Source organism: Nipponia nippon, unplaced genomic scaffold (assembly GCF_047370975.1).
Source record: "Nipponia nippon isolate SJK-2023a ecotype South Korea unplaced genomic scaffold, ASM4737097v1 scaffold_75, whole genome shotgun sequence".
NCBI classification, from domain to species: Eukaryota; Metazoa; Chordata; class Aves; order Pelecaniformes; family Threskiornithidae; genus Nipponia; species Nipponia nippon.
The window spans coordinates 142,797-168,645 of NW_028262397.1; the positions used below are offsets into that span (position 1 = coordinate 142,797).

Here is a 25,849-nt window from a genome sequence, read left to right on the forward strand (position 1 = left end):
AAAGAAAGGAGCTGAGTTTTCCCAAAGGCCAGCCCAGGCCACCTTGCTTTCACTGTCAGAAAGCTGTGCAGCTTGGAGGGGAAATAGCTGACTTTGGTGCTGAGATGCACACAGATGTCTGAGTTCAGCTGTGAAACAGCAGACAAACCCTGACAGGGCTCCTTTTCACTGTCCTTCTACCTGTGTGCGTGCTGGGACCTCCTCGCTTCCCTGAAGTCCTCCCAGACTAACAGGGACATGCCATCTCTCCAGTCCACGCACCACGAGGACAAACAGGGTTGACCACGAAGGGGGCAGCAAACAACTGCATCTGCAGAAGCAAAGGGGCAGCCGCACCTCGGCTTCGGAGATGCCCAAAGGCGCCCTGAGCCCCAGGAGCCCCTGCCGCCTGGACACTTGCATGGCCCTGAAGCCCTGCGGGGCCTGCCAGCGCTGGGGAGCCCCGGGGACAGAAGCCAAGGACAGTGGTCAGCCCCCGTGGGGAGAGGGACGGGGCTCCGTCCTTCCTTCTGGCCGCAGGAGGATGCCCTGGGCCCCGCCAGCACAGGACGTCTCTCCTCCTCACCGCCCGGGGGAAGGCGAGGCCTGAGGGAGGCCCTGGGCGCTGGGCTCAGCACGGGCGCTGGGAGCGGGGGCAGAGCCCCGTCTCCTGCCAGCTGCCGGCCTGCCCGAGGCCAGCGGCTCCCGTCACGCAGCTCCTCCTGCCCAGGGCTGGGGCTGGAGCACAGACAGACCCGCAGTTTGGGGAAGACTTGCCGATCCTGAGCAAGTCCAGGGCAGCTCCTCAGTGTCCCGGCGGGCTGAGGAGCCTCTGTGCTGCAGGGGGCAGTGGGTGCAGGGCGGCTCTGGGAGGAGAGGCCCAGGCTGCCTGAGCCTGCCTGGCAACAGCCGCGCCATTGGCCACAGCTGAGCCAATCAGCGGCGCCGGAGGCGGCCTGTCAGTCAGAGCCGGGCTGGGGCGGGGCCGGAGGGGGCCGACGCCGAGGGGCCTGAGGAGAAAGGGGGGAGAGGCGGGTGGGGGCAGCCGGGGCCCGGGGGAGCAGGGCCAGGGCCAGGGGAGCTGCAGGAGCAGGAGCAGGAGCAGGAGCAGGAGCAGGAGCAGGAGCAGGTATCTGGCAGTGCGGATGGGCCTGGAGGGAGGGCAATGGAGGCCTCACTGCCCACGGGCCCCGCCATGGCCCAGTCCCCAGCCCTGGGCCCGAGTGCTCAGCCCAGGGACAGCCCCAGCAGCAGGGTCAGAGCGGTTCCTGCTGCTGCCCCGAGGGTCGCCAGCCCCAGCCCTGACAGCTGGGGGTGGGTGTTTGATGTCGGCAGGCCAGGGGAAGGTAGAGTGGCCTCCTCTCTGCAGGCGGCTCCAGGCTTTGGAGCAGGCATGCTGTGGTGGGGCGAGGCCAGGGGCCTTTGCTGTCCCCAGGCCTTCACATGGGTCTGGTGCTCATGGACGGCCCCGTCTCTGCTGACAGCCTCTGAGAAATGGGGATTGCCAGACATGGAGGTGTTTCTCCCTGCTGGTGGGAGCACACAGCAGGGCTTTGTTGCCAGAGCAGCCAGTGGGGAGCGCTGCTGGTTGGATGCAGCTCCCCTGGCAGATGCTTGTGCCCCTCTCTCGGCCCCAGGCTCTGATACCTGCCTTTTCCCAAACCCAAGCTGTGCTGCCGGCTTTTGGGAAATGGGGGTACCGAGGGCGGATGGTTTTACCACAGCCGGGAAGTTGCTGTCAACCTGTCAGGGATTTCTTTCTTCCTGGTTCTTGCAGTAACAGGTTTGTTTTGGGGTTTTTTAAAATGTTATTTCCAAGGAAACGTGACCAAGGAAAGTGCAGCATTTAGCTCTGGTTGCTCTCTATGTGGATTGTGTCTGTCCTCATCCAGGCACACAGCAGCTTTCAGAGGAGGAATGGGACTATTCCAGGGTGAAGTGAGCAGTGGGGATCCCGAGCCTGTTTTGTTTAAGGCGGTCAGGTGAAAATGTGCAGTTAGAGCTCTCTGCGTTGCTGACCCTTTTGCTTGGTGCTCTCAGGGTGTTTTCTAACCTTTTCCAGTGCTCATCAGCAGAGAGCGGATGGCCCTGGGGGAAGGGCAGCACCCCCTGCTTTGTGCACCCCAGGATCTTGTCGCGCTGCAGAAGCTCCTGCGCCAGCAGAAGTGGCCGATGGTCGACTTCTTCAAGGAGGCTGGTGTGGGCACAAGGAAGATCCCGGGTACAGACTTCCTTCAAGTCATCAAAGGGGTACGTAGGGGTCAGAACGGGAGTGAACTGCTGCCACTGCCGTATGTCCTTGTGTTCAGACCCAGGGTGGTTCCAGTGGAGGCAATGGTGGTGGTGGTTCAGCAAGGGGCACTTTGTCTTGTCTTACCCTCATTGGACGACTCCCACAGTCAGGAAAGCTGGAGGGGAAAGGGAGGGCAAGGATGCGAGAAGTGGGATGTCATCTAGAGCAGGTTGTGGTACCCGTTGCCTCATGGTCTCCAAAGAGAGTCGCTGCTTAATTCTGTGGCTGCCCGGATCCTGCTGCAGACACTGAACTGGCATCACATTTCCCAGTGTCGATACTCGACCTTTCCCCCACCAGTCTCGTATCTATGTTCCCATTGCGCTGCCTTCCAGCACATATCTGTGCAGCACGGCTCACCCTGGGCCTCACTTCCCACAGGGCACAGCGGTACGGAGCTGTGAGGAGCACGCTCCGGTCTACGAGGGTTCAGCAGTGCAGTGTTAACCGATAGTCTAGTCCAAGCCAAAATAAGCCTTCTCAAAACCCAGGGGGCTGGGAGGTTTGGCATGTTAACAGTCGAGAGGTCTGGAGAAGACAGCGAACGCCCAGTAAAGCCCCATAAAATTGTTAATGCTTAAACCTCACCAGGTTTTCTTTGTGCTGTGCTTCCCTGCAGAACACCAGCACATCTCATCCCACCTACCTCTGGGGCAAGCCTCGATGTTTTTCTGATCACGCTGCCATTTTCTGTACTGGTTACCAGACCAAAGTTCCCATGAGAGACAAGGATCAGGAGGACGTGGTCATCTTGTTGATTTCCTTGAAACAGGAGAATTTTGCAAGGAGTGGAGATGGGGCTGAAGGTGAAAACCAGTGCCTGGAGATGAGGAAAGGACAATGCAGTGAGAGCAGAAGAGGTGAGAGGAGCCCAGTGTGCTGGGAGAGCATCTCTGCATCCTCAGTGATGGGAGATGCCAGCGTGGTTCCAGAATCTGGTTCCCTGAGACCATATAGCGGCCTACAGCAGCGTGGCCGGGAGGAGACTGCTGGGGATGAGCTTGAGAAGGCAGGGGATGTGCAATACTGCAGTCGGCAGAATGGCAGGAGGGAGGTTATTCAGTTGTTTGGGTTGGGCTCAACATCTGAAGCCTGAGGTTTAACGTCTTGTACTGGATTTTGGTAGTTAGCATTGATCATCCAGCTGATCAAAACCAGACCGTTTCCAGCTGTTGGCAGCAGCTGGAAAACAGAGGTTCAGGAGACCTTGCTTTTTAAAACCTAGCCCAGAGCAGGCGGCTTGTCATGGTACCTGTGTTGTCTTTCACTGCAGTTTTCCTGTCTTTGAGAGAAGAGGCATGTGGCTGCTTGTTTGTCGTAGAATCATAGAATGCTTTGGGATGGAAGGGGCCTTTAAAGGTCATCTAGTCCATCCCCCTGCAATGGCAGGGACATCTACAACTCAATCAGGTTGCTCAGAGCCCCATCCAGCCTGGCCTTGAGTGTTTCCAAGGATGGGGCAGCTACCACCTCTCTGGGCAACCCGTTCCAGTGTTCCACTACCCTCATTGTAAAAAATTTCTTCCTTCAATCTAGTCTGAATCTCCCCTCTCTTAGTTTAAAACCATTACGCCTTGTCCTGTCGCTACAGGCCCTGCTAAAAAGTCAGGCCCCCTTGAACACCAGACGCCGCAGCACCTCCTTGTGCCTCTGTGTCGCAGCAGAACACTGCGTCAGGCGCTCCCAGAGCATGCGGAGCTCTTGCTTCCCCACTCCTGCCTGCATGGCTGCACCTGCGCGTCGGGAGCCGGCAGGGCCATTCAGGAGGTGGCAGGCCGGGTCGCTCCGGCCTCCATCCGACAGGGCCTTTCCCCTCGTCAGCCAAACCTGTGAGTGGCTGGAGAAGGTGGCAGGGAGCAGCCGGGGCTGTGCCGGCCGGTGGCTGTGGGGTCAGCCGGGACACGGGCCTTGGGGACAGAGCCAGCGGCTCCGAGACTGCTAGAATGGGTCCCATGGGATGGGGTGCGACAGGTGATGGGGACAGGGGCCCCCGCGGCTGTGGGGCCAAGAGGGATGGGAGCATTTGGAGGAGAGGAGACCAGGGTGGTGGGGACAGTGGGGAGGGAGAAGGGCAGAGGCTGGGGGGCTGTGGCATGGGGGGGTGTGGGTCCATAGGGGCCATGGGGCACAAGGGCAGGTGGGCAGCCGCGGGGTTGTGGGGGGCTGTGGGGAGGAAGGGAGGGGGCTTGGGGGTTCTAGGGGGCTGTGGGTGAAAACGTTTGCCGGCCGCCGTGTAAATGTGTCCCCGGCTGCTGGAACCCAAGTAGTCTCAGACGCTTACGGTGGTTGGCCTGCGCATGGCTAAATGGTTGCCAAAAGGTGGTGTAAAAAACTAGGGTGGCCTGAGAAGAGGGTGGTTCCCCCTGAGCGTACAGCAGCATAAATACTTTGGGGACGGCGGGAGGGAGGGCAGGTGCGGCTGGCACACAAGGACCTGGCTTGTGGCAGGCAGGGTGGTGGCACCCAGTGCCTAGCAGAGGAGGCTGGGCCTGGCCTCGAGGAGCTGCGGGGACCAGCACACGGGGCAAGACCCTCTCTCCCCCTGTGCCCCAGCAAACACGCCTGAGCCCATGGAGTTGGAGGTAGAAAAGGCTTTATTGGGGGGGCGGGCTGTCAGAAGGGCAGCAGCCCCTCACTGCGCACGGGGAGGATCTTCCACAGGCTGCATCCCAGGGTGGTGTAGGTCTCCTCAGGCAGCACACACACCAGCAGGCGGTAGAAGAGCTCGGGGTCGTACCAGGAGGCGTAGAGCACCGCAGCAGCCAGAGCGAAGCCGACGGCCAGCTGCAGGCCGATGAAGAGCAGGCCGAGTGTCCTGTGGGGCAGAAGAGGGATGGGAGGCAGGGCAGGCTGGATGCATCCCAAGCCCATCTTGCCTCTGGGATGGAGGGGGCCATCCTGGGAGCCCCCACGGGCTGCCTCCCCAGCCGCTTCTCATTGCTCCCTCGGGCAGGATGGGACATGAGACTCCACAAGCCCGGGAAAGCACCGCGGCCCAGGGAAAACCGCCGCTGAGCACTTCCCAGGTGCCAAGCCCACAGCCGGCCAGCAGCTCCCCAGCAGCCTGGACTTGTGAGCCCCGCCGGCGGGAGCAGGTGTCTGGCCCATGCCACCCGCTGCCCGGGAGCAGGCCCCAGGGGCCCCAGTGGGGACACTCACTCCAGCCAATAAATGAAGCCGCGTCTTCTCGCCAGCATCTCCCTCTCCTGCAGAGAGATGGACGCTTGTCAAGCACTGCTGCGCAGTTGGGACAGCTGGAGTTGCACGGTGCCCCCGGCCTCCGCCTTGCGCAGGAGTACAGCCCACGCGTGGCTGTGACCTCCACGGACCCCCCTCCCCAGGGAGACCCACGCTGGCCGGGGCAGGGGCTGGCACAGGCTCTCCCCCTTACCAGCTTTGCTTCCACCACCTCCGGCAGCACAGTCCCCGGCGCCTCTGCCTCCTTCTTCCTCTGCAGCTGGCTGCAGGCAACAGGGCTCGGTTGGAGGAGTTAGAGACCTCCGTGGCCACGCGGGCAGGCCCCTTGCGCACATACAGCACCCCAGGCAGGGCTTGGGCTCCCCTGTCACACCGCGTGCTGCACATTCCCCCCACCCCATTGCCTAGCACCAGCACTGGCAGCCCCAGCGCTCCGGGTGCTGCAGAGACACCCCCCCCCCCCCCGCCCCCGGACACCCGCGTGGGGCGAGGGGCCCAACTCACCAGGCCTCTTCCTCCTCCAGTGCCTCTTCGAGTTTCTTCATTTCCTGACGCAGCACCTGGGAGAAGGAAGGGTGCGAGTCCCTGAGCCCGCTGCCAGCCTCCTCCAACCCCCCCACCCCAGGGCCCGGGGGCACCCACCCATTTTCCCCCAGCCCTTTCGGCACTACCTCATTCTCCTCCTCATCCTTCCGCAGCCAGGCCACCATCTGGGCACAGTGCTCTTGCCCCTGCAAAACAACGGGCGTTATCGTGCGGGCGGCTGGGCTGGGACCTGGGCACCCTCACCCCTCTCCAGCCCCAGGGCCATGCCCACTCGCTACCCCACTGCCCCAGGGCACGGGGAGACTGGGGCATAGGGAAGTGACAGACGCCCCCCGATCCTGGGGAAAATGTCCTCCCCAGTCCCGCTTCTGCCCGCGGACGCTGGGCAACCGGCGCTAGGTGACCCTCCTTGAGCAGGGGGGTTGGGCAAGCCAAGATGACCGCCAGAGGTCCCTTCAAGCCTCTCAGCCCCAGCCGCTGCAGCTCTGGGACATGGGCAGGAGAGGACACCAACCTTAATGTTGAACGCCTCTATGGCATCGTGCAGGCGTTGTTGGTTCTCCTCCTGCATGCGGAAAGGAGAGCAGGGGCTCAGGGTCTGCAGCCCCAGGGTTTGCAGCCCCAGCCCCCACGGACCAGGAGCCACTCCACACCTACCATACGCTGCAGTAGCTCCATGCTCCTTGCCCTTTGTGTGGAGCCCTGCCCAGAATCTCTGCCGGCTCCGCCATCAGTCCCTGGAGCCTCTGCTGCCTGCAGGCATGGGGAACCATCAGATTCCCTGTCACAGACATCCCCGCCCTCGCACATGGCTCTGCCCCAGCTTCCTACGTCCCAGCGCCCATCAGCCATCTGCACACCCAGCACCCTCGCCCTGTGCCGGGCTTGGCCTGCGCCAGCTGGGTGCTGAGCCCGTGGCAGGAGGTGGTGGGGGGCACCAGGGACCGCTGAGGAGAGAAGGAGCTTCCCCATCCCTGCTGTGCCGGGCGCCCGCAGGACCACTCCTGGTCGTGGGGCTGCCCTGTTCTAGGGCCGCTGCGACGCCTCCAGTGTCGCCACCCTGCCCCGTGAGGTCGCAGCGCCCTTGCCCCCAGGACCCCCCTTCCTTTTGGTCCCCCACCAGCCCCAGCAGCGCACGCGTCCTCCCCACACATTGCAGGGAACCATGGCGGGAAAGGGCATCCCCAGTCAGTCCCCAGGGCCCCGGAGGTCAGGCCAGGGCCAGGGCAGCAGGCGCCCGGGTGACCTGGGGCTAGCACCATTGCCCAGCAGCTCTGGCCACCCCCTCGAGGGATTTCTGGATGCAGGTCACAGACCTTCATCAGCTCCCACACTGCTGTGCCTCCCTCTGCCTCTCCCTGGGAGAGGCCTGCCTGGGAGAGAAGAGGGAACAGGAATGTCTCCAGGAGGGTCACTCATCCCTCTGCCTTCCCCAAAGCCATACTGCTGTGCCTGCAGACCCACAGCAGGCTCCCCTCTGCAGCACAGCCACAGCCAAGAGCCTGGCGGATCTGCACAGGCCCAGTCCCTCCATCACGGACACCGTATCCTGGAGGAAATCTCCTGCCCAGCCACACCACTGCCCGTGGCTGCTGGGGTGCACGGACCCACCGCTGGCACCCCCCTCCCTGACCCTTTCAGGACGGGCCTCCTTTTCCCCTGTACCTTCTGCGTCTCTTCCAGGCTCACGGCTGCCTCCCTGCTTGCCACCTGAGCGTGCTCCTGTGGGAGAGGAGGGGAAGAAAAGCAGCCATCAGGGCAGCGGGACACCGCCACGAGTGCATTCCCCTCGGCATTATCCCCTCCCAGCTCCCCTCGGGCACTGCCGTTACCCTCGCATCCCCTCTCCTTCCCAGCCCTGCAGGCACCAGGGGCAGACAGAGGGACCCCCAGGCCCAACGCTGCGCACGGGTCCACATCTGGAGCAACTGGCTCTAAGTGACCCTGCTTGAGCAGGGGCATTGCACAAGACAAGACGATCTCCCGTCCAACCTCAAGCACTCTGTGATTCTGTGAACTCACCTTCGTCCGGGCCACCAGCCGCTCCAGCTGCTGGAGCTCCTGGCCATTGCTTTGCAAGCGCCGTGCCACAGCACCCTTCTGGGAAGAGGAGCCAGACACAGGCACTGAGCCCCTGCCACAGTGCCAGGGGCTGCAGCTGGGGGAGGTGGGCAGAGGAGGGCACGCTGACCTCCATGGAGAGCCGCTCCACGGTTTCCTGCAGCTCCTGCTGCTTCTTGCCCTGTGTGGGGAAAAGAGGGCTCAGGGGCTCAGGTCTCGCAGCCCCAGCCCCCGGGGACAAGGGGAACGCTCCACACCTACCAGACGCCACAGCACCTCCTTGTGCCTCTGTGACGCAGCAGAACACTGCGTCAGGCGCTCCCGGAGCATGCGGAGCTCTTGCTTCCCCACTTCTGCCTGCATGGCTGCACCTGCGCGTCGGGAGCCGGCAGGGCGTGAGGGGCACGGCCGCAGGCACTATCCGGCACGGACACTGGCGGGGACGCTGCCCTACCCTGACACACAAGCGCACAGGGACACGCGGGTGGGCTCAGGGGAACGCACCCCTGCACGACTGTGCCCAGGCGCACAACCCCGCTCACCTGCAGCTGTGCCCGGCACCGCGGGTGCTGGCACAGGTCCAGCCGTACGCCCGCGGGCACAGCCACGCACCGCCTTGTGCTCCGCAAACGCAGGCGCACCCGCGCTCTCTCACGCAAAGGAAGGCCACGCACGTGCACAGTCAGGGCTGGCACGGGAGCCTCCCTCCAGCGTAGGGCACCGTCCGCCGTCTGCACTCACGCGCCTGCGCCCCCTCCCCCTCCCCAGCGGTCCTGTGCGCTCACACGCACTAGTTCCGTGCCGCGCTTGGCCCGCGCCAGCTGGGTGCTGAGCACGTGGCAGGATACGGTGGGGGGCGCCAGGGACCGCTGAGGAGAGAAGGAGCTTCCCCTGCCCTGCTTTGCCAGGTGCCCGCGGGGCCCCTCTGCACGGCGGACACAGCACAGGTCGTTGGCGCGTACTCTCCAGACTCCTGCCCAGCACCACTGAGGTTCTCCTCCAGGTGCTGCCCTGCCTCTGGGAGCAGCCCCCTTTGTACCCACGGCGGTGACCGTGTTGTCACAAGCCCCGAGTGACGTCACGGTTACAGGGCCACCACTGCCCACTGTGACGTGGCAATCACCTCCCTGGGGCTGGCGCCAAGCTGGCCGTGGGGCCCAGCCATGGCCAGGGGGAAACAGGGCAGCACTCTCAGCGTCCACTCTTAGCGCATGGGCGGGAGCGACCTGGGGCACCGCGTGTCAGCATCTCTCCGCGGGGTACGCCTGTCCCACAGCTGTCCAGCTCCAGCAGCAGCTCCCCACCCCAAGTCCAAGCAGGAGCCAGGCTGCACGTGTACTCCCAGCAGGCACAGGCAGGCACTCACAGCCACGCGCGTGCACCACGGCTGCGCGCGTGTGCACAGGTGGCCAGACCGCATGGAGTCCAGCACAGGGCTCAAGCATCCAGCCCCCGTTTGGATCCAGCATCCAGCCCCGGGGGGAGAACTACAGCCCCGGAAGGGGAAAAATAAAGCCTAGCCCCCTGCTCCAGCCTGGGCAGACGCCGTGCTTGCAGGCTCCCCAGAGGAATGGTCTCTCTCTCTTGCTCCGAGCCGCAGCTGCTGGCCCGTGGCGGGGACAGCAGGAGGGAAGGGGTGGGGGCACGCGGCAGGCAGGCAGTGACCCACGTGCTCCAGCTCTCTGGCCCTTCGAGGGGCTGCATGCAGCAGCGCCGCATTCAGGAGGTGGCAGGCCGGGTCGCTCCGGCCTCCATCTGACAGGGCCTTTCCCCTCGTCAGCCAAACCTGTGAGTGGCTGGAGAAGGTGGCAGGGAGCAGCCGGGGCTGTGCCGGCCGGTGGCTGTGGGGTCAGCCGGGACACGGGCCTTGGGGACAGAGCCAGCGGCTCCGAGACTGCTAGAATGGGTCCCATGGGATGGGGTGCGACAGGTGATGGGGACAGGGGCCCCCGCGGCTGTGGGGCCAAGAGGGATGGGAGCATTTGGAGGAGAGGAGACCAGGGTGGTGGGGACAGTGGGGAGGGAGAAGGGCAGAGGCTGGGGGGCTGTGGCATGGGGGGTGTGGGTCCATAGGGGCCATGGGGCACAAGGGCAGGTGGGCAGCCGTGGGGTTGTGGGGGGCTGTGGGGAGGAAGGGAGGGGGCTTGGGGGGTCTAGGGGGCTGTGGGTGAAAACGTTTGCCGGCCGCCGTGTAAATGTGACCCCGGCTGCTGGAACCCAAGTAGCCTCAGACGCTTACGGTGGTTGGCCTGCGCATGGCTAAATGGTTGCCAAAAGGTGGTGTAAAAACTAGGGTGACCTGAGAAGAGGGTGGTTCCCCCTGAGCGTACAGCAGCATAAATACTTTGGGGACGGCGGGAGGGAGGGCAGGTGCGGCTGGCACACAAGGACCTGGCTTGTGGCAGGCAGGGTGGTGGCACCCAGTGCCTAGCAGAGGAGGCTGGGCCTGGCCTCGAGGAGCTGCGGGGACCAGCAACACGGGGCAAGACCCTCTCTCCCCCTGTGCCCCAGCAAACACGCCTGAACCCATGGAGTTGGAGGTAGAAAAGGCTTTATTGGGGGGGCGGGCTGTCAGAAGGGCAGCAGCCCCTCACTGCGCACGGGGAGGATCTTCCACAGGCTGCATGCCAGGGTGGTGTAGGTCTCCTCAGGCAGCACACACACCAGCAGGCGGTAGAAGAGCTCGGGGTCGTACCAGGAGGCGTAGAGCACCGCAGCAGCCAGAGCGAAGCCGACGGCCAGCTGCAGGCCGATGAAGAGCAGGCCGAGTGTCCTGTGGGGCAGAAGAGGGATGGGAGGCAGGGCAGGCTGGATGCATCCCAAGCCCATCTTGCCTCTGGGATGGAGGGGGCCATCGTGGGAGCCCCCACGGGCTGCCTCCCCAGCCGCTTCTCATTGCTCCCTCGGGCAGGATGGGACATGAGACTCCACAAACCCGGGAAAGCACCGCGGCCCAGGGAAAACCGCCGCTGAGCACTTCCCAGCTGCCAAGCCCACAGCCGGCCAGCAGCTCCCCAGCAGCCTGGACTTGTGAGCCCCGCCGGCGGGAGCAGGTGTCTGGCCCATGCCACCCGCTGCCCGGGAGCAGGCCCCAGGGGCCCCAGTGGGGACACTCACTCCAGCCAATAAATGAAGCCGCGTCTTCTCGCCAGCATCTCCCTCTCCTGCAGAGAGATGGACGCTTGTCAAGCACTGCTGCGCAGTTGGGACAGCTGGAGTTGCACGGTGCCCCCGGCCTCCGCCTTGCGCAGGAGTACAGCCCACGCGTGGCTGTGACCTCCACGGACCCCCCTCCCCAGGGAGACCCACGCTGGCCGGGGCAGGGGCTGGCACAGGCTCTCCCCCTTACCAGCTTTGCTTCCACCACCTCCGGCAGCGCAGTCCCCGGCGCCTCTGCCTCCTTCTTCCTCTGCAGCTGGCTGCAGGCAACAGGGCTCGGTTGGAGGAGTTAGAGACCTCCGTGGCCACGCGGGCAGGCCCCTTGCGCACATACAGCACCCCAGGCAGGGCTTGGGCTCCCCTGTCACACCGTGTGCTGCACATTCCCCCCACCCCATTGCCTAGCACCAGCACTGGCAGCCCCAGCGCTCCGGGTGCTGCAGAGACACACACCCCCCCCCGCCCCCGGACACCCGCGTGGGGCGAGGGGCCCAACTCACCAGGCCTCTTCCTCCTCCAGTGCCTCTTCGAGTTTCTTCATTTCCTGACGCAGCACCTGGGAGTAGGAAGGGTGCGAGTCCCTGAGCCCGCTGCCAGCCTCCTCCAACCCCCCCACCCCAGGGCCCGGGGGCACCCACCCCTTTTCCCCCAGCCCTTTCGGCACTACCTCATTCTCCTCCTCATCCTTCCGCAGCCAGGCCACCATCTGGGCACAGTGCTCTTGCCCCTGCAAAACAACGGGCGTTATCGTGCGGGCGGCTGGGCTGGGACCTGGGCACCCTCACCCCTCTCCAGCCCCAGGGCCATGCCCACTCGCTACCCCACTGCCCCAGGGCACGGGGAGACTGGGCGACTGACAAGGCCGGGCAGAGGGAAGTGACAGACGCCCCCCGATCCTGGGGAAAATGTCCTCCCCAGTCCCGCTTCTGCCCGCGGACGCTGGGCAACCGGCGCTAGGTGACCCTCCTTGAGCAGGGGGGTTGGGCAAGCCAAGATGACCTCCAGAGGTCCCTTCGAGCCTCTCAGCCCCAGCCGCTGCAGCTCTGGGACATGAGCAGGAGAGGACACCAACCTTAATGTTGAACGCCTCTATGGCATCGTGCAGGCGTTGTTGGTTCTCCTCCTGCATGCGGAAAGGAGAGCAGGGGCTCAGGGTCTGCAGCCCCAGGGTTTGCAGCCCCAGCGCCCACGGACCAGGAGCCACTCCACACCTACCATACGCTGCAGTAGCTCCATGCTCCTTGCCCTTTGTGTGGAGCCCTGCCCAGAATCTCTGCCGGCTCCGCCATCAGTCCCTGGAGCCTCTGCTGCCTGCAGGCATGGGGAACCATCAGATTCCCTGTCACAGACATCCCCGCCCTCGCACATGGCTCTGCCCCAGCTTCCTACGTCCCAGTGCCCATCAGCCATCTGCACACCCAGCACCCTCGCCCTGTGCCGGGCTTGGCCTGCGCCAGCTGGGTGCTGAGCCCGTGGCAGGAGGTGGTGGGGGGCACCAGGGACCGCTGAGGAGAGAAGGAGCTTCCCCATCCCTGCTGTGCCGGGCGCCCGCAGGACCACTCCTGGTCATGGGGCTGCCCTGTTCTAGGGCCGCTGCGACGCCTCCAGTGTCGCCACCCTGCCCCGTGAGGTCGCAGCGCCCTTGCCCCCAGGACCCCCCTTCCTTTTGGTCCCCCACCAGCCCCAGCAGCGCACGCGTCCTCCAGACACATTGCAGGGAACCATGGCGGGAAAGGGCATCCCCAGTCAGTCCCCAGGGCCCCGGAGGTCAGGCCAGGGCCAGGGCAGCAGGCGCCCGGGTGACCTGGGGCTAGCACCATTGCCCAGCAGCTCTGGCCACCCCCTCGAGGGATTTCTGGATGCAGGTCACAGACCTTCATCAGCTCCCACACTGCTGTGCCTCCCTCTGCCTTTCCCTGGGAGAGGCCTGCCTGGGAGAGAAGAGGGAACAGGAATGTCTCCAGGAGGGTCACTCATCCCTCTGCCTTCCCCAAAGCCATACTGCTGTGCCTGCAGACCCACAGCAGGCTCCCCTCTGCAGCACAGCCACAGCCAAGAGCCTGGCGGATCTGCACAGGCCCAGTCCCTCCATCACGGACACCGTATCCTGGAGGAAATCTCCTGCCCAGCCACACCACTGCCCGTGGCTGCTGGGGTGCACGGACCCATCGCTGGCACACCCCTCCCTGACCCTTTCAGGACGGGCCTCCTTTTCCCCTGTACCTTCTGCGTCTCTTCCAGGCTCACGGCTGCCTCCCTGCTTGCCACCTGAGCGTGCTCCTGTGGGAGAGGAGGGGAAGAAAAGCAGCCATCAGGGCAGCGGGACACCGCCACGAGTGCATTCCCCTCGGCATTATCCCCTCCCAGCTCCCCTCGGGCACTGCCGTTGCCCTCGCATCCCCTCTCCTTCCCAGCCCTGCAGGCACCAGGGGCAGACAGAGGGACCCCCAGGCCCAACGCTGCGCACGGGTCCACATCTGGAGCAACTGGCTCTAAGTGACCCTGCTTGAGCAGGGGCATTGCACAAGACAAGACGATCTCCCGTCCAACCTCAAGCACTCTGTGATTCTGTGAACTCACCTTCGTCCGGGCCACCAGCCGCTCCAGCTGCTGGAGCTCCTGGCCATTGCTTTGCAAGCGCCGCGCCACAGCACCCTTCTGGGAAGAGGAGCCGGACACAGGCACTGAGCCCCTGCCACAGCCCCAGGGGCTGCAGCTGGGGGAGGTGGGCAGAGGAGGGCACGCTGACCTCCATGGAGAGCCGCTCCACGGTTTCCTGCAGCTCCTGCTGCTTCTTGCCCTGTGTGGGGAAAAGAGGGCTCAGGGGCTCAGGTCTCGCAGCCCCAGCCCCCGGGGACAAGGGGAACGCTCCACACCTACCAGACGCCACAGCACCTCCTTGTGCCTCTGTGACGCAGCGGAACACTGCGTCAGGCGCTCCCGGAGCACGCGGAGCTCTTGCTTCCCCACTTCTGCCTGCATGGCTGCACCTGCGCGTCGGGAGCCGGCAGGGCGTGAGGGGCACGGCCGCAGGCACTATCCGGCACGGACACTGGCGGGGACGCTGCCCTACCCTGACACACAAGCGCACAGGGACACGCGGGTGGGCTCAGGGGAACGCACCCCCGCACGACTGTGCCCAGGCGCACAACCCCGCTCACCTGCCGCTGTGCCCGGCACCGCGGGTGCTGGCACAGGTCCAGCCGTACGCCCGCGGGCACAGCCACGCACCGCCTTGTGCTCCGCAAACGCAGGCGCACCCGCGCTCTCTCACGCAAAGGAAGGCCACGCACGTGCACAGTCAGGGCTGGCACGGGAGCCTCCCTCCAGCGTAGGGCACCGTCCGCCGTCTGCACTCACGCGCCTGCGCCCCCTCCCCCTCCCCAGCGGTCCTGTGCGCTCACACGCACTAGTTCCGTGCCGCGCTTGGCCCGCGCCAGCTGGGTGCTGAGCACGTGGCAGGATACGGTGGGGGGCGCCAGGGACCGCTGAGGAGAGAAGGAGCTTCCCCTGCCCTGCTTTGCCAGGTGCCCGCGGGGCCCCTCTGCACGGCGGACACAGCACAGGTCGTTGGCGCGTACTCTCCAGACTCCTGCCCAGCACCACTGAGGTTCTCCTCCAGGTGCTGCCCTGCCTCTGGGAGCAGCCCCCTTTGTACCCACGGCGGTGACCGTGTTGTCACAAGCCCCGAGTGACGTCACGGTTACAGGGCCACCACTGCCCACTGTGACGTGGCAATCACCTCCCTGGGGCTGGCGCCAAGCTGGCCGTGGGGCCCAGCCATGGCCAGGGGGAAACAGGGCAGCACTCTCAGCGTCCACTCTTAGCGCATGGGCGGGAGCGACCTGGGGCACCGCGTGTCAGCATCTCTCTGCGGGGTACGCCTGTCCCACAGCTGTCCAGCTCCAGCAGCAGCTCCCCACCCCAAGTCCAAGCAGGAGCCAGGCTGCACGTGTACTCCCAGCAGGCACAGGCAGGCACTCACAGCCACGCGCGTGCACCACGGCTGCGCGCGTGTGCACAGGTGGCCAGACCGCATGGAGTCCAGCACAGGGCTCAAGCATCCAGCCCCCGTTTGGATCCAGCATCCAGCCCCGGGGGGAGAACTACAGCCCCGGAAGGGGAAAAATAAAGCCTAGCCCCCTGCTCCAGCCTGGGCAGACGCCGTGCTTGCAGGCTCCCCAGAGGAATGGTCTCTCTCTCTTGCTCCGAGCCGCAGCTGCTGGCCCGTGGCGGGGACAGCAGGAGGGAAGGGGTGGGGGCACGCGGCAGGCAGGCAGTGACCCACGTGCTCCAGCTCTCTGGCCCTTCGAGGGGCTGCATGCAGCAGCGCCGCATTCAGGAGGTGGCAGGCCGGGTCGCTCCGGCCTCCATCTGACAGGGCCTTTCCCCTCGTCAGCCAAACCTGTGAGTGGCTGGAGAAGGTGGCAGGGAGCAGCCGGGGCTGTGCCGGCCGGTGGCTGTGGGGTCAGCCGGGACACGGGCCTTGGGGACAGAGCCAGCGGCTCCGAGACTGCTAGAATGGGTCCCATGGGATGGGGTGCGACAGGTGATGGGGACAGGGGCCCCCGCGGCTGTGGGGCCAAGAGGGATGGGAGCATTTGGAGGAGAGGAGAGCAGGGTGGTGGGGACAGTGGGGAGGGAGAAGGGCAGAGGCTGGGGGGCTGTGGCATGGGGGGTGTGGGTCCATAGGGGCCATGGGGCACAAGGGCAGGTGGGCAGCCGCGGGGTTGTGGGGGGCTGTGGGGAGGAAGGGAGGGGGCTTGGGGGGTCTAGGGGGCTGTGGGTGAAAACGTTTGCCGGCCGCCGTGTAAATGTGTCCCCGGCTGCTGGAACCCAAGTAGCCTCAGACGCTTACGGTGGTTGGCCTGCGCATGGCTAAATGGTTGCCAAAAGGTGGTGTAAAAAACTAGGGTGGCCTGAGAAGAGGGTGGTTCCCCCTGAGCGTACAGCAGCATAAATACTTTGGGGACGGCGGGAGGGAGGGCAGGTGCGGCTGGCACACAAGGACCTGGCTTGTGGCAGGCAGGGTGGTGGCACCCAGTGCCTAGCAGAGGAGGCTGGGCCTGGCCTCGAGGAGCTGCGGGGACCAGCAACACGGGGCAAGACCCTCTCTCCCCCTGTGCCCCAGCAAACACGCCTGAGCCCATGGAGTTGGAGGTAGAAAAGGCTTTATTGGGGGGGCGGGCTGTCAGAAGGGCAGCAGCCCCTCACTGCGCACGGGGAGGATCTTCCACAGGCTGCATGCCAGGGTGGTGTAGGTCTCCTCAGGCAGCACACACACCAGCAGGCGGTAGAAGAGCTCGGGGTCGTACCAGGAGGCGTAGAGCACCGCAGCAGCCAGAGCGAAGCCGACGGCCAGCTGCAGGCCGATGAAGAGCAGGCCGAGTGTCCTGTGGGGCAGAAGAGGGATGGGAGGCAGGGCAGGCTGGATGCATCCCAAGCCCATCTTGCCTCTGGGATGGAGGGGGCCATCCTGGGAGCCCCCACGGGCTGCCTCCCCAGCCGCTTCTCATTGCTCCCTCGGGCAGGATGGGACATGAGACTCCACAAACCTGGGAAAGCACCGCGGCCCAGGGAAAACCGCCGCTGAGCACTTCCCAGCTGCCAAGCCCACAGCCGGCCAGCAGCTCCCCAGCAGCCTGGACTTGTGAGCCCCGCCGGCGGGAGCAGGTGTCTGGCCCATGCCACCCGCTGCCCGGGAGCAGGCCCCAGGGGCCCCAGTGGGGACACTCACTCCAGCCAATAAATGAAGCCGCGTCTTCTCGCCAGCATCTCCCTCTCCTGCAGAGAGATGGACGCTTGTCAAGCACTGCTGCGCAGTCGGGACAGCTGGAGTTGCACGGTGCCCCCGGCCTCCGCCTTGCGCAGGAGTACAGCCCACGCGTGGCTGTGACCTCCACGGACCCCCCTCCCCAGGGAGACCCACGCTGGCCGGGGCAGGGGCTGGCACAGGCTCTCCCCCTTACCAGCTGTGCTTCCACCACCTCCGGCAGCGCAGTCCCCGGCGCCTCTGCCTCCTTCTTCCTCTGCAGCTGGCTGCAGGCAACAGGGCTCGGTTGGAGGAGTTAGAGACCTCCGTGGCCACGCGGGCAGGCCCCTTGCGCACATACAGCACCCCAGGCAGGGCTTGGGCTCCCCTGTCACACCGCGTGCTGCACATTCCCCCCACCCCATTGCCTAGCACCAGCACTGGCAGCCCCAGCGCTCCGGGTGCTGCAGAGACACACACCCCCCCCCGCCCCCGGACACCCGCGTGGGGCGAGGGGCCCAACTCACCAGGCCTCTTCCTCCTCCAGTGCCTCTTCGAGCTTCTTCATTTCCTGACGCAGCACCTGGGAGAAGGAAGGGTGCGAGTCCCTGAGCCCGCTGCCAGCCTCCTCCAACCCCCCCACCCCAGGGCCCGGGGGCACCCACCCGTTTTCCCCCAGCCCTTTCGGCACTACCTCATTCTCCTCCTCATCCTTCCGCAGCCAGGCCACCATCTGGGCACAGTGCTCTTGCCCCTGCAAAACAACGGGCGTTATCGTGCGGGCGGCTGGGCTGGGACCTGGGCACCCTCACCCCTCTCCAGCCCCAGGGCCATGCCCACTCGCTACCCCACTGCCCCAGGGCACGGGGAGACTGGGCGACTGACAAGGCCGGGCAGAGGGAAGTGACAGACGCCCCCCGATCCTGGGGAACATGTCCTCCCCAGTCCCGCTTCTGCCCGCGGACGCTGGGCAACCGGCGCTAGGTGACCCTCCTTGAGCAGGGGGGTTGGGCAAGCCAAGATGACCTCCAGAGGTCCCTTCGAGCCTCTCAGCCCCAGCCGCTGCAGCTCTGGGACATGAGCAGGAGAGGACACCAACCTTAATGTTGAACGCCTCTATGGCATCGTGCAGGCGTTGTTGGTTCTCCTCCTGCATGCGGAAAGGAGAGCAGGGGCTCAGGGTCTGCAGCCCCAGGGTTTGCAGCCCCAGCCCCCACGGACCAGGAGCCACTCCACACCTACCATACGCTGCAGTAGCTCCATGCTCCTTGCCCGTTGTGTGGAGCCCTGCCCAGAATCTCTGCCGGCTCCGCCATCAGTCCCTGGAGCCTCTGCTGCCTGCAGGCATGGGGAACCATCAGATTCCCTGTCACAGACATCCCCGCCCTCGCACATGGCTCTGCCCCAGCTTCCTACGTCCCAGCGCCCATCAGCCATCTGCACACCCAGCACCCTCGCCCTGTGCCGGGCTTGGCCTGCGCCAGCTGGGTGCTGAGCCCGTGGCAGGAGGTGGTGGGGGGCACCAGGGACCGCTGAGGAGAGAAGGAGCTTCCCCATCCCTGCTGTGCCGGGCGCCCGCAGGACCACTCCTGGTCATGGGGCTGCCCTGTTCTAGGGCCGCTGCGACGCCTCCAGTGTCGCCACCCTGCCCCGTGAGGTCGCAGCGCCCTTGCCCCCAGGACCCCCTTCCTTTTGGTCCCCCACCAGCCCCAGCAGCGCACGCGTCCTCCCCACACATTGCAGGGAACCATGGCGGGAAAGGGCATCCCCAGTCAGTCCCCAGGGCCCCGGAGGTGAGGCCAGGGCCAGGGCAGCAGGCACCCGGGTGACCTGGGGCTAGCACCATTGCCCAGCAGCTCTGGCCACCCCTCGAGGGATTTCTGGATGCAGGTCACAGACCTTCATCAGCTCCCACACTGCTGTGCCTCCCTCTGCCTTTCCCTGGGAGAGGCCTGCCTGGGAGAGAAGAGGGAACAGGAATGTCTCCAGGAGGGTCACTCATCCCTCTGCCTTCCCCAAAGCCATACTGCTGTGCCTGCAGACCCACAGCAGGCTCCCCTCTGCAGCACAGCCACAGCCAAGAGCCTGGCGGATCTGCACAGGCCCAGTCCCTCCATCACGGACACCGTATCCTGGAGGAAATCTCCTGCCCAGCCACACCACTGCCCGTGGCTGCTGGGGTGCACGGACCCACCGCTGGCACCCCCCTCCCTGACCCTTTCAGGACGGGCCTCCTTTTCCCCTGTACCTTCTGCGTCTCTTCCAGGCTCACGGCTGCCTCCCTGCTTGCCACCTGAGCGTGCTCCTGTGGAGAGGAGGGGAAGAAAAGCAGCCATCAGGGCAGCGGGACACCACCACGAGTGCATTCCCCTCGGCATTATCCCCTCCCAGCTCCCCTCGGGCACTGCCGTTGCCCTCGCATCCCCTCTCCTTCCCAGCCCTGCAGGCACCAGGGGCAGACAGAGGGACCCCCAGGCCCAACGCTGCGCACGGGTCCACATCTGGAGCAACTGGCTCTAAGTGACCCTGCTTGAGCAGGGGCATTGCACAAGACAAGACGATCTCCCGCCCAACCTCAAGCACTCTGTGATTCTGTGAACTCACCTTCGTCCGGGCCACCAGCCGCTCCAGCTGCTGGAGCTCCTGGCCATTGCTTTGCAAGCGCCGCGCCACAGCACCCTTCTGGGAAGAGGAGCCGGACACAGGCACTGAGCCCCTGCCACAGCCCCAGGGGCTGCAGCTGGGGGAGGTGGGCAGAGGAGGGCACGCTGACCTCCATGGAGAGCCGCTCCACGGTTTCCTGCAGCTCCTGCTGCTTCTTGCCCTGTGTGGGGAAAAGAGGGCTCAGGGGCTCAGGTCTCGCAGCCCCAGCCCCCGGGGACAAGGGGAACGCTCCACACCTACCAGACGCCACAGCACCTCCTTGTGCCTCTGTGACGCAGCGGAACACTGCGTCAGGCGCTCCCGGAGCACGCGGAGCTCTTGCTTCCCCACTTCTGCCTGCATGGCTGCACCTGCGCGTCGGGAGCCGGCAGGGCGTGAGGGGCACGGCCGCAGGCACTATCCGGCACGGACACTGGCGGGGACGCTGCCCTACCCTGACACACAAGCGCACAGGGACACGCGGGTGGGCTCAGGGGAACGCACCCCCGCACGACTGTGCCCAGGCGCACAACCCCGCTCACCTGCAGCTGTGCCCGGCACCGCGGGTGCTGGCACAGGTCCAGCCGTACGCCCGCGGGCACAGCCACGCACCGCCTTGTGCTCCGCAAACGCAGGCGCACCCGCGCTCTCTCACGCAAAGGAAGGCCACGCACGTGCACAGTCAGGGCTGGCACGGGAGCCTCCCTCCAGCGTAGGGCACCGTCCGCCGTCTGCACTCACGCGCCTGCGCCCCCTCCCTCTCCCCAGCAGTCCTGTGCGCTCACACGCACTAGTTCCGTGCCGCGCTTGGCCCGCGCCAGCTGGGTGCTGAGCACGTGGCAGGATACGGTGGGGGGCGCCAGGGACCGCTGAGGAGAGAAGGAGCTTCCCCTGCCCTGCTTTGCCAGGTGCCCGCGGGGCCCCTCTGCACGGCGGACACAGCACAGGTCGTTGGCGCGTACTCTCCAGACTCCTGCCCAGCACCACTGAGGTTCTCCTCCAGGTGCTGCCCTGCCTCTGGGAGCAGCCCCCTTTGTACCCACGGCGGTGACCGTGTTGTCACAAGCCCCGAGTGACGTCACGGTTACAGGGCCACCACTGCCCACTGTGACGTGGCAATCACCTCCCTGGGGCTGGCGCCAAGCTGGCCGTGGGGCCCAGCCATGGCCAGGGGGAAACAGGGCAGCACTCTCAGCGTCCACTCTTAGCGCATGGGCGGGAGCGACCTGGGGCACCGCGTGTCAGCATCTCTCCGCGGGGTACGCCTGTCCCACAGCTGTCCAGCTCCAGCAGCAGCTCCCCACCCCAAGTCCAAGCAGGAGCCAGGCTGCACGTGTACTCCCAGCAGGCACAGGCAGGCACTCACAGCCACGCGCGTGCACCACGGCTGCGCGCGTGTGCACAGGTGGCCAGACCGCATGGAGTCCAGCACAGGGCTCAAGCATCCAGCCCCCGTTTGGATCCAGCATCCAGCCCCGGGGGGAGAACTACAGCCCCGGAAGGGGAAAAATAAAGCCTAGCCCCCTGCTCCAGCCTGGGCAGACGCCGTGCTTGCAGGCTCCCCAGAGGAATGGTCTCTCTCTCTTGCTCCGAGCCGCAGCTGCTGGCCCGCGGGGGGGACAGCAGGAGGGAAGGGGCGGGGGCACGCGGCAGGCAGGCAGTGACCCACGTGCTCCAGCTCTCTGGCCCTTCGAGGGGCTGCATGCAGCAGCGCCACATTCAGGAGGTGGCAGGCCGGGTCGCTCCAGCCTCCATCTGACAGGGCCTTTCCCCTCGTCAGCCAAACCTGTGAGTGGCTGGAGAAGGTGGCAGGGAGCAGCCGGGGCTGTGCCGGCCGGTGGCTGTGGGGTCAGCCGGGACACGGGCCTTGGGGACAGAGCCAGCGGCTCCGAGACTGCTAGAATGGGTCCCATGGGATGGGGTGCGACAGGTGATGGGGACAGGGGCCCCCGCGGCTGTGGGGCCAAGAGGGATGGGAGCATTTGGAGGAGAGGAGAGCAGGGTGGTGGGGACAGTGGGGAGGGAGAAGGGCAGAGGCTGGGGGGCTGTGGCATGGGGGGTGTGGGTCCATAGGGGCCATGGGGCACAAGGGCAGGTGGGCAGCCGCGGGGTTGTGGGGGGCTGTGGGGAGGAAGGGAGGGGGCTTGGGGGTTCTAGGGGGCTGTGGGTGAAAACGTTTGCCGGCCGCCGTGTAAATGTGTCCCCGGCTGCTGGAACCCAAGTAGTCTCAGACGCTTACGGTGGTTGGCCTGCGCATGGCTAAATGGTTGCCAAAAGGTGGTGTAAAAAACTAGGGTGGCCTGAGAAGAGGGTGGTTCCCCCTGAGCGTACAGCAGCATAAATACTTTGGGGACGGCGGGAGGGAGGGCAGGTGCGGCTGGCACACAAGGACCTGGCTTGTGGCAGGCAGGGTGGTGGCACCCAGTGCCTAGCAGAGGAGGCTGGGCCTGGCCTCGAGGAGCTGCGGGGACCAGCAACACGGGGCAAGACCCTCTCTCCCCCTGTGCCCCAGCAAACACGCCTGAGCCCATGGAGTTGGAGGTAGAAAAGGCTTTATTGGGGGGGCGGGCTGTCAGAAGGGCAGCAGCCCCTCACTGCGCACGGGGAGGATCTTCCACAGGCTGCATGCCAGGGTGGTGTAGGTCTCCTCAGGCAGCACACACACCAGCAGGCGGTAGAAGAGCTCGGGGTCGTACCAGGAGGCGTAGAGCACCGCAGCAGCCAGAGCGAAGCCGACGGCCAGCTGCAGGCCGATGAAGAGCAGGCCGAGTGTCCTGTGGGGCAGAAGAGGGATGGGAGGCAGGGCAGGCTGGATGCATCCCAAGCCCATCTTGCCTCTGGGATGGAGGGGGCCATCCTGGGAGCCCCCACGGGCTGCCTCCCCAGCCGCTTCTCATTGCTCCCTCGGGCAGGATGGGACATGAGACTCCACAAGCCCGGGAAAGCACCGCGGCCCAGGGAAAACCGCCGCTGAGCACTTCCCAGCTGCCAAGCCCACAGCCGGCCAGCAGCTCCCCAGCAGCCTGGACTTGTGAGCCCCGCCGGCGGGAGCAGGTGTCTGGCCCATGCCACCCGCTGCCCGGGAGCAGGCCCCAGGGGCCCCAGTGGGGACACTCACTCCAGCCAATAAATGAAGCCGCGTCTTCTCGCCAGCATCTCCCTCTCCTGCAGAGAGATGGACGCTTGTCAAGCACTGCTGCGCAGTCGGGACAGCTGGAGTTGCACGGTGCCCCCGGCCTCCGCCTTGCGCAGGAGTACAGCCCACGCGTGGCTGTGACCTCCACGGACCCCCCTCCCCAGGGAGACCCACGCTGGCCGGGGCAGGGGCTGGCACAGGCTCTCCCCCTTACCAGCTGTGCTTCCACCACCTCCGGCAGCGCAGTCCCCGGCGCCTCTGCCTCCTTCTTCCTCTGCAGCTGGCTGCAGGCAACAGGGCTCGGTTGGAGGAGTTAGAGACCTCCGTGGCCACGCGGGCAGGCCCCTTGCGCACATACAGCACCCCAGGCAGGGCTTGGGCTCCCCTGTCACACCGCGTGCTGCACATTCCCCCCACCCCATTGCCTAGCACCAGCACTGGCAGCCCCAGCGCTCCGGGTGCTGCAGAGACACCCCCCCCCGCCCCCGGACACCCGCGTGGGGCGAGGGGCCCAACTCACCAGGCCTCTTCCTCCTCCAGTGCCTCTTCGAGTTTCTTCATTTCCTGACGCAGCACCTGGGAGAGGGAAGGGTGCGAGTCCCTGAGCCCGCTGCCAGCCTCCTCCAACCCCCCCACCCCAGGGCCCGGGGGCACCCACCCGTTTTCCCCCAGCCCTTTCGGCACTACCTCATTCTCCTCCTCATCCTTCCGCAGCCAGGCCACCATCTGGGCACAGTGCTCTTGCCCCTGCAAAACAACGGGCGTTATCGTGCGGGCGGCTGGGCTGGGACCTGGGCACCCTCACCCCTCTCCAGCCCCAGGGCCATGCCCACTCGCTACCCCACTGCCCCAGGGCACGGGGAGACTGGGCGACTGACAAGGCCGGGCAGAGGGAAGTGACAGACGCCCCCCGATCCTGGGGAACATGTCCTCCCCAGTCCCGCTTCTGCCCGCGGACGCTGGGCAACCGGCGCTAGGTGACCCTCCTTGAGCAGGGGGGTTGGGCAAGCCAAGATGACCTCCAGAGGTCCCTTCGAGCCTCTCAGCCCCAGCCGCTGCAGCTCTGGGACATGAGCAGGAGAGGACACCAACCTTAATGTTGAACGCCTCTATGGCATCGTGCAGGCGTTGTTGGTTCTCCTCCTGCATGCGGGAAGGAGAGCAGGGGCTCAGGGTCTGCAGCCCCAGGGTTTGCAGCCCCAGCCCCCACGGACCAGGAGCCACTCCACACCTACCATACGCTGCAGTAGCTCCATGCTCCTTGCCCGTTGTGTGGAGCCCTGCCCAGAATCTCTGCCGGCTCCGCCATCAGTCCCTGGAGCCTCTGCTGCCTGCAGGCATGGGGAACCATCAGATTCCCTGTCACAGACATCCCCGCCCTCGCACATGGCTCTGCCCCAGCTTCCTACGTCCCAGCGCCCATCAGCCATCTGCACACCCAGCACCCTCGCCCTGTGCCGGGCTTGGCCTGCGCCAGCTGGGTGCTGAGCCCGTGGCAGGAGGTGGTGGGGGGCACCAGGGACCGCTGAGGAGAGAAGGAGCTTCCCCATCCCTGCTGTGCCGGGCGCCCGCAGGACCACTCCTGGTCATGGGGCTGCCCTGTTCTAGGGCCGCTGCGACGCCTCCAGTGTCGCCACCCTGCCCCGTGAGGTCGCAGCGCCCTTGCCCCCAGGACCCCCCTTCCTTTTGGTCCCCCACCAGCCCCAGCAGCGCACGCGTCCTCCCCACACATTGCAGGGAACCATGGCGGGAAAGGGCATCCCCAGTCAGTCCCCAGGGCCCCGGAGGTGAGGCCAGGGCCAGGGCAGCAGGCACCCGGGTGACCTGGGGCTAGCACCATTGCCCAGCAGCTCTGGCCACCCCTCGAGGGATTTCTGGATGCAGGTCACAGACCTTCATCAGCTCCCACACTGCTGTGCCTCCCTCTGCCTTTCCCTGGGAGAGGCCTGCCTGGGAGAGAAGAGGGAACAGGAATGTCTCCAGGAGGGTCACTCATCCCTCTGCCTTCCCCAAAGCCATACTGCTGTGCCTGCAGACCCACAGCAGGCTCCCCTCTGCAGCACAGCCACAGCCAAGAGCCTGGCGGATCTGCACAGGCCCAGTCCCTCCATCACGGACACCGTATCCTGGAGGAAATCTCCTGCCCAGCCACACCACTGCCCGTGGCTGCTGGGGTGCACGGACCCACCGCTGGCACCCCCCTCCCTGACCCTTTCAGGACGGGCCTCCTTTTCCCCTGTACCTTCTGCGTCTCTTCCAGGCTCACGGCTGCCTCCCTGCTTGCCACCTGAGCGTGCTCCTGTGGGAGAGGAGGGGAAGAAAAGCAGCCATCAGGGCAGCGGGACACCGCCACGAGTGCATTCCCCTCGGCATTATCCCCTCCCAGCTCCCCTCGGGCACTGCCGTTGCCCTCGCATCCCCTCTCCTTCCCAGCCCTGCAGGCACCAGGGGCAGACAGAGGGACCCCCAGGCCCAACGCTGCGCACGGGTCCACATCTGGAGCAACTGGCTCTAAGTGACCCTGCTTGAGCAGGGGCATTGCACAAGACAAGACGATCTCCCGCCCAACCTCAAGCACTCTGTGATTCTGTGAACTCACCTTCGTCCGGGCCACCAGCCGCTCCAGCTGCTGGAGCTCCTGGCCATTGCTTTGCAAGCGCCGCGCCACAGCACCCTTCTGGGAAGAGGAGCCGGACACAGGCACTGAGCCCCTGCCACAGCCCCAGGGGCTGCAGCTGGGGGAGGTGGGCAGAGGAGGGCACGCTGACCTCCATGGAGAGCCGCTCCACGGTTTCCTGCAGCTCCTGCTGCTTCTTGCCCTGTGTGGGGAAAAGAGGGCTCAGGGGCTCAGGTCTCGCAGCCCCAGCCCCCGGGGACAAGGGGAACGCTCCACACCTACCAGACGCCACAGCACCTCCTTGTGCCTCTGTGACGCAGCAGAACACTGCGTCAGGCGCTCCCGGAGCATGCGGAGCTCTTGCTTCCCCACTTCTGCCTGCATGGCTGCACCTGCGCGTCGGGAGCCGGCAGGGCGTGAGGGGCACGGCCGCAGGCACTATCCGGCACGGACACTGGCGGGGAC

The 25,849-nt window shown here is 65.7% G+C and overlaps 4 protein-coding genes across 4 annotated transcripts; all 4 read right to left on the reverse strand.

The window, feature by feature from the left end:
* Positions 1 to 4,885: 4,885 nt before the first annotated feature.
* Positions 4,886 to 8,440, reverse strand: LOC148050666 (uncharacterized). The gene is made up of 12 exons (XM_087741107.1): positions 8,339 to 8,440; positions 8,208 to 8,258; positions 8,039 to 8,116; positions 7,682 to 7,738; positions 6,884 to 7,020; positions 6,704 to 6,797; positions 6,525 to 6,581; positions 6,142 to 6,201; positions 5,975 to 6,030; positions 5,664 to 5,733; positions 5,432 to 5,478; positions 4,886 to 5,087 (listed from the first exon to the last, which is right to left on the reverse strand). The coding sequence occupies exons 1-12, from the start codon at positions 8,438 to 8,440 to the stop codon at positions 4,886 to 4,888; spliced, it is 1,011 nt and encodes a 336-aa protein (XP_087597233.1).
* A 2,208-nt stretch (positions 8,441 to 10,648) lies between these two features.
* LOC148050667 (uncharacterized) lies at positions 10,649 to 14,218 on the reverse strand. The gene is made up of 12 exons (XM_087741108.1): positions 14,117 to 14,218; positions 13,986 to 14,036; positions 13,817 to 13,894; positions 13,460 to 13,516; positions 12,662 to 12,798; positions 12,482 to 12,575; positions 12,303 to 12,359; positions 11,904 to 11,963; positions 11,737 to 11,792; positions 11,427 to 11,496; positions 11,195 to 11,241; positions 10,649 to 10,850 (listed from the first exon to the last, which is right to left on the reverse strand). Exons 1-12 carry the CDS (start codon positions 14,216 to 14,218, stop codon positions 10,649 to 10,651), a joined length of 1,011 nt encoding a protein of 336 aa, XP_087597234.1.
* A 2,209-nt stretch (positions 14,219 to 16,427) lies between these two features.
* On the reverse strand, positions 16,428 to 19,994 carry LOC148050668 (uncharacterized). The gene is made up of 12 exons (XM_087741109.1): positions 19,893 to 19,994; positions 19,762 to 19,812; positions 19,593 to 19,670; positions 19,237 to 19,293; positions 18,441 to 18,577; positions 18,261 to 18,354; positions 18,082 to 18,138; positions 17,683 to 17,742; positions 17,516 to 17,571; positions 17,206 to 17,275; positions 16,974 to 17,020; positions 16,428 to 16,629 (listed from the first exon to the last, which is right to left on the reverse strand). The coding sequence occupies exons 1-12, from the start codon at positions 19,992 to 19,994 to the stop codon at positions 16,428 to 16,430; spliced, it is 1,011 nt and encodes a 336-aa protein (XP_087597235.1).
* A 2,209-nt stretch (positions 19,995 to 22,203) lies between these two features.
* On the reverse strand, positions 22,204 to 25,768 carry LOC148050669 (uncharacterized). Its single transcript, XM_087741110.1, has 12 exons — positions 25,667 to 25,768; positions 25,536 to 25,586; positions 25,367 to 25,444; positions 25,010 to 25,066; positions 24,213 to 24,349; positions 24,033 to 24,126; positions 23,854 to 23,910; positions 23,455 to 23,514; positions 23,288 to 23,343; positions 22,982 to 23,051; positions 22,750 to 22,796; positions 22,204 to 22,405 (listed from the first exon to the last, which is right to left on the reverse strand). The coding sequence occupies exons 1-12, from the start codon at positions 25,766 to 25,768 to the stop codon at positions 22,204 to 22,206; spliced, it is 1,011 nt and encodes a 336-aa protein (XP_087597236.1).
* Between the last annotated feature and the right edge of the window lie 81 nt (positions 25,769 to 25,849).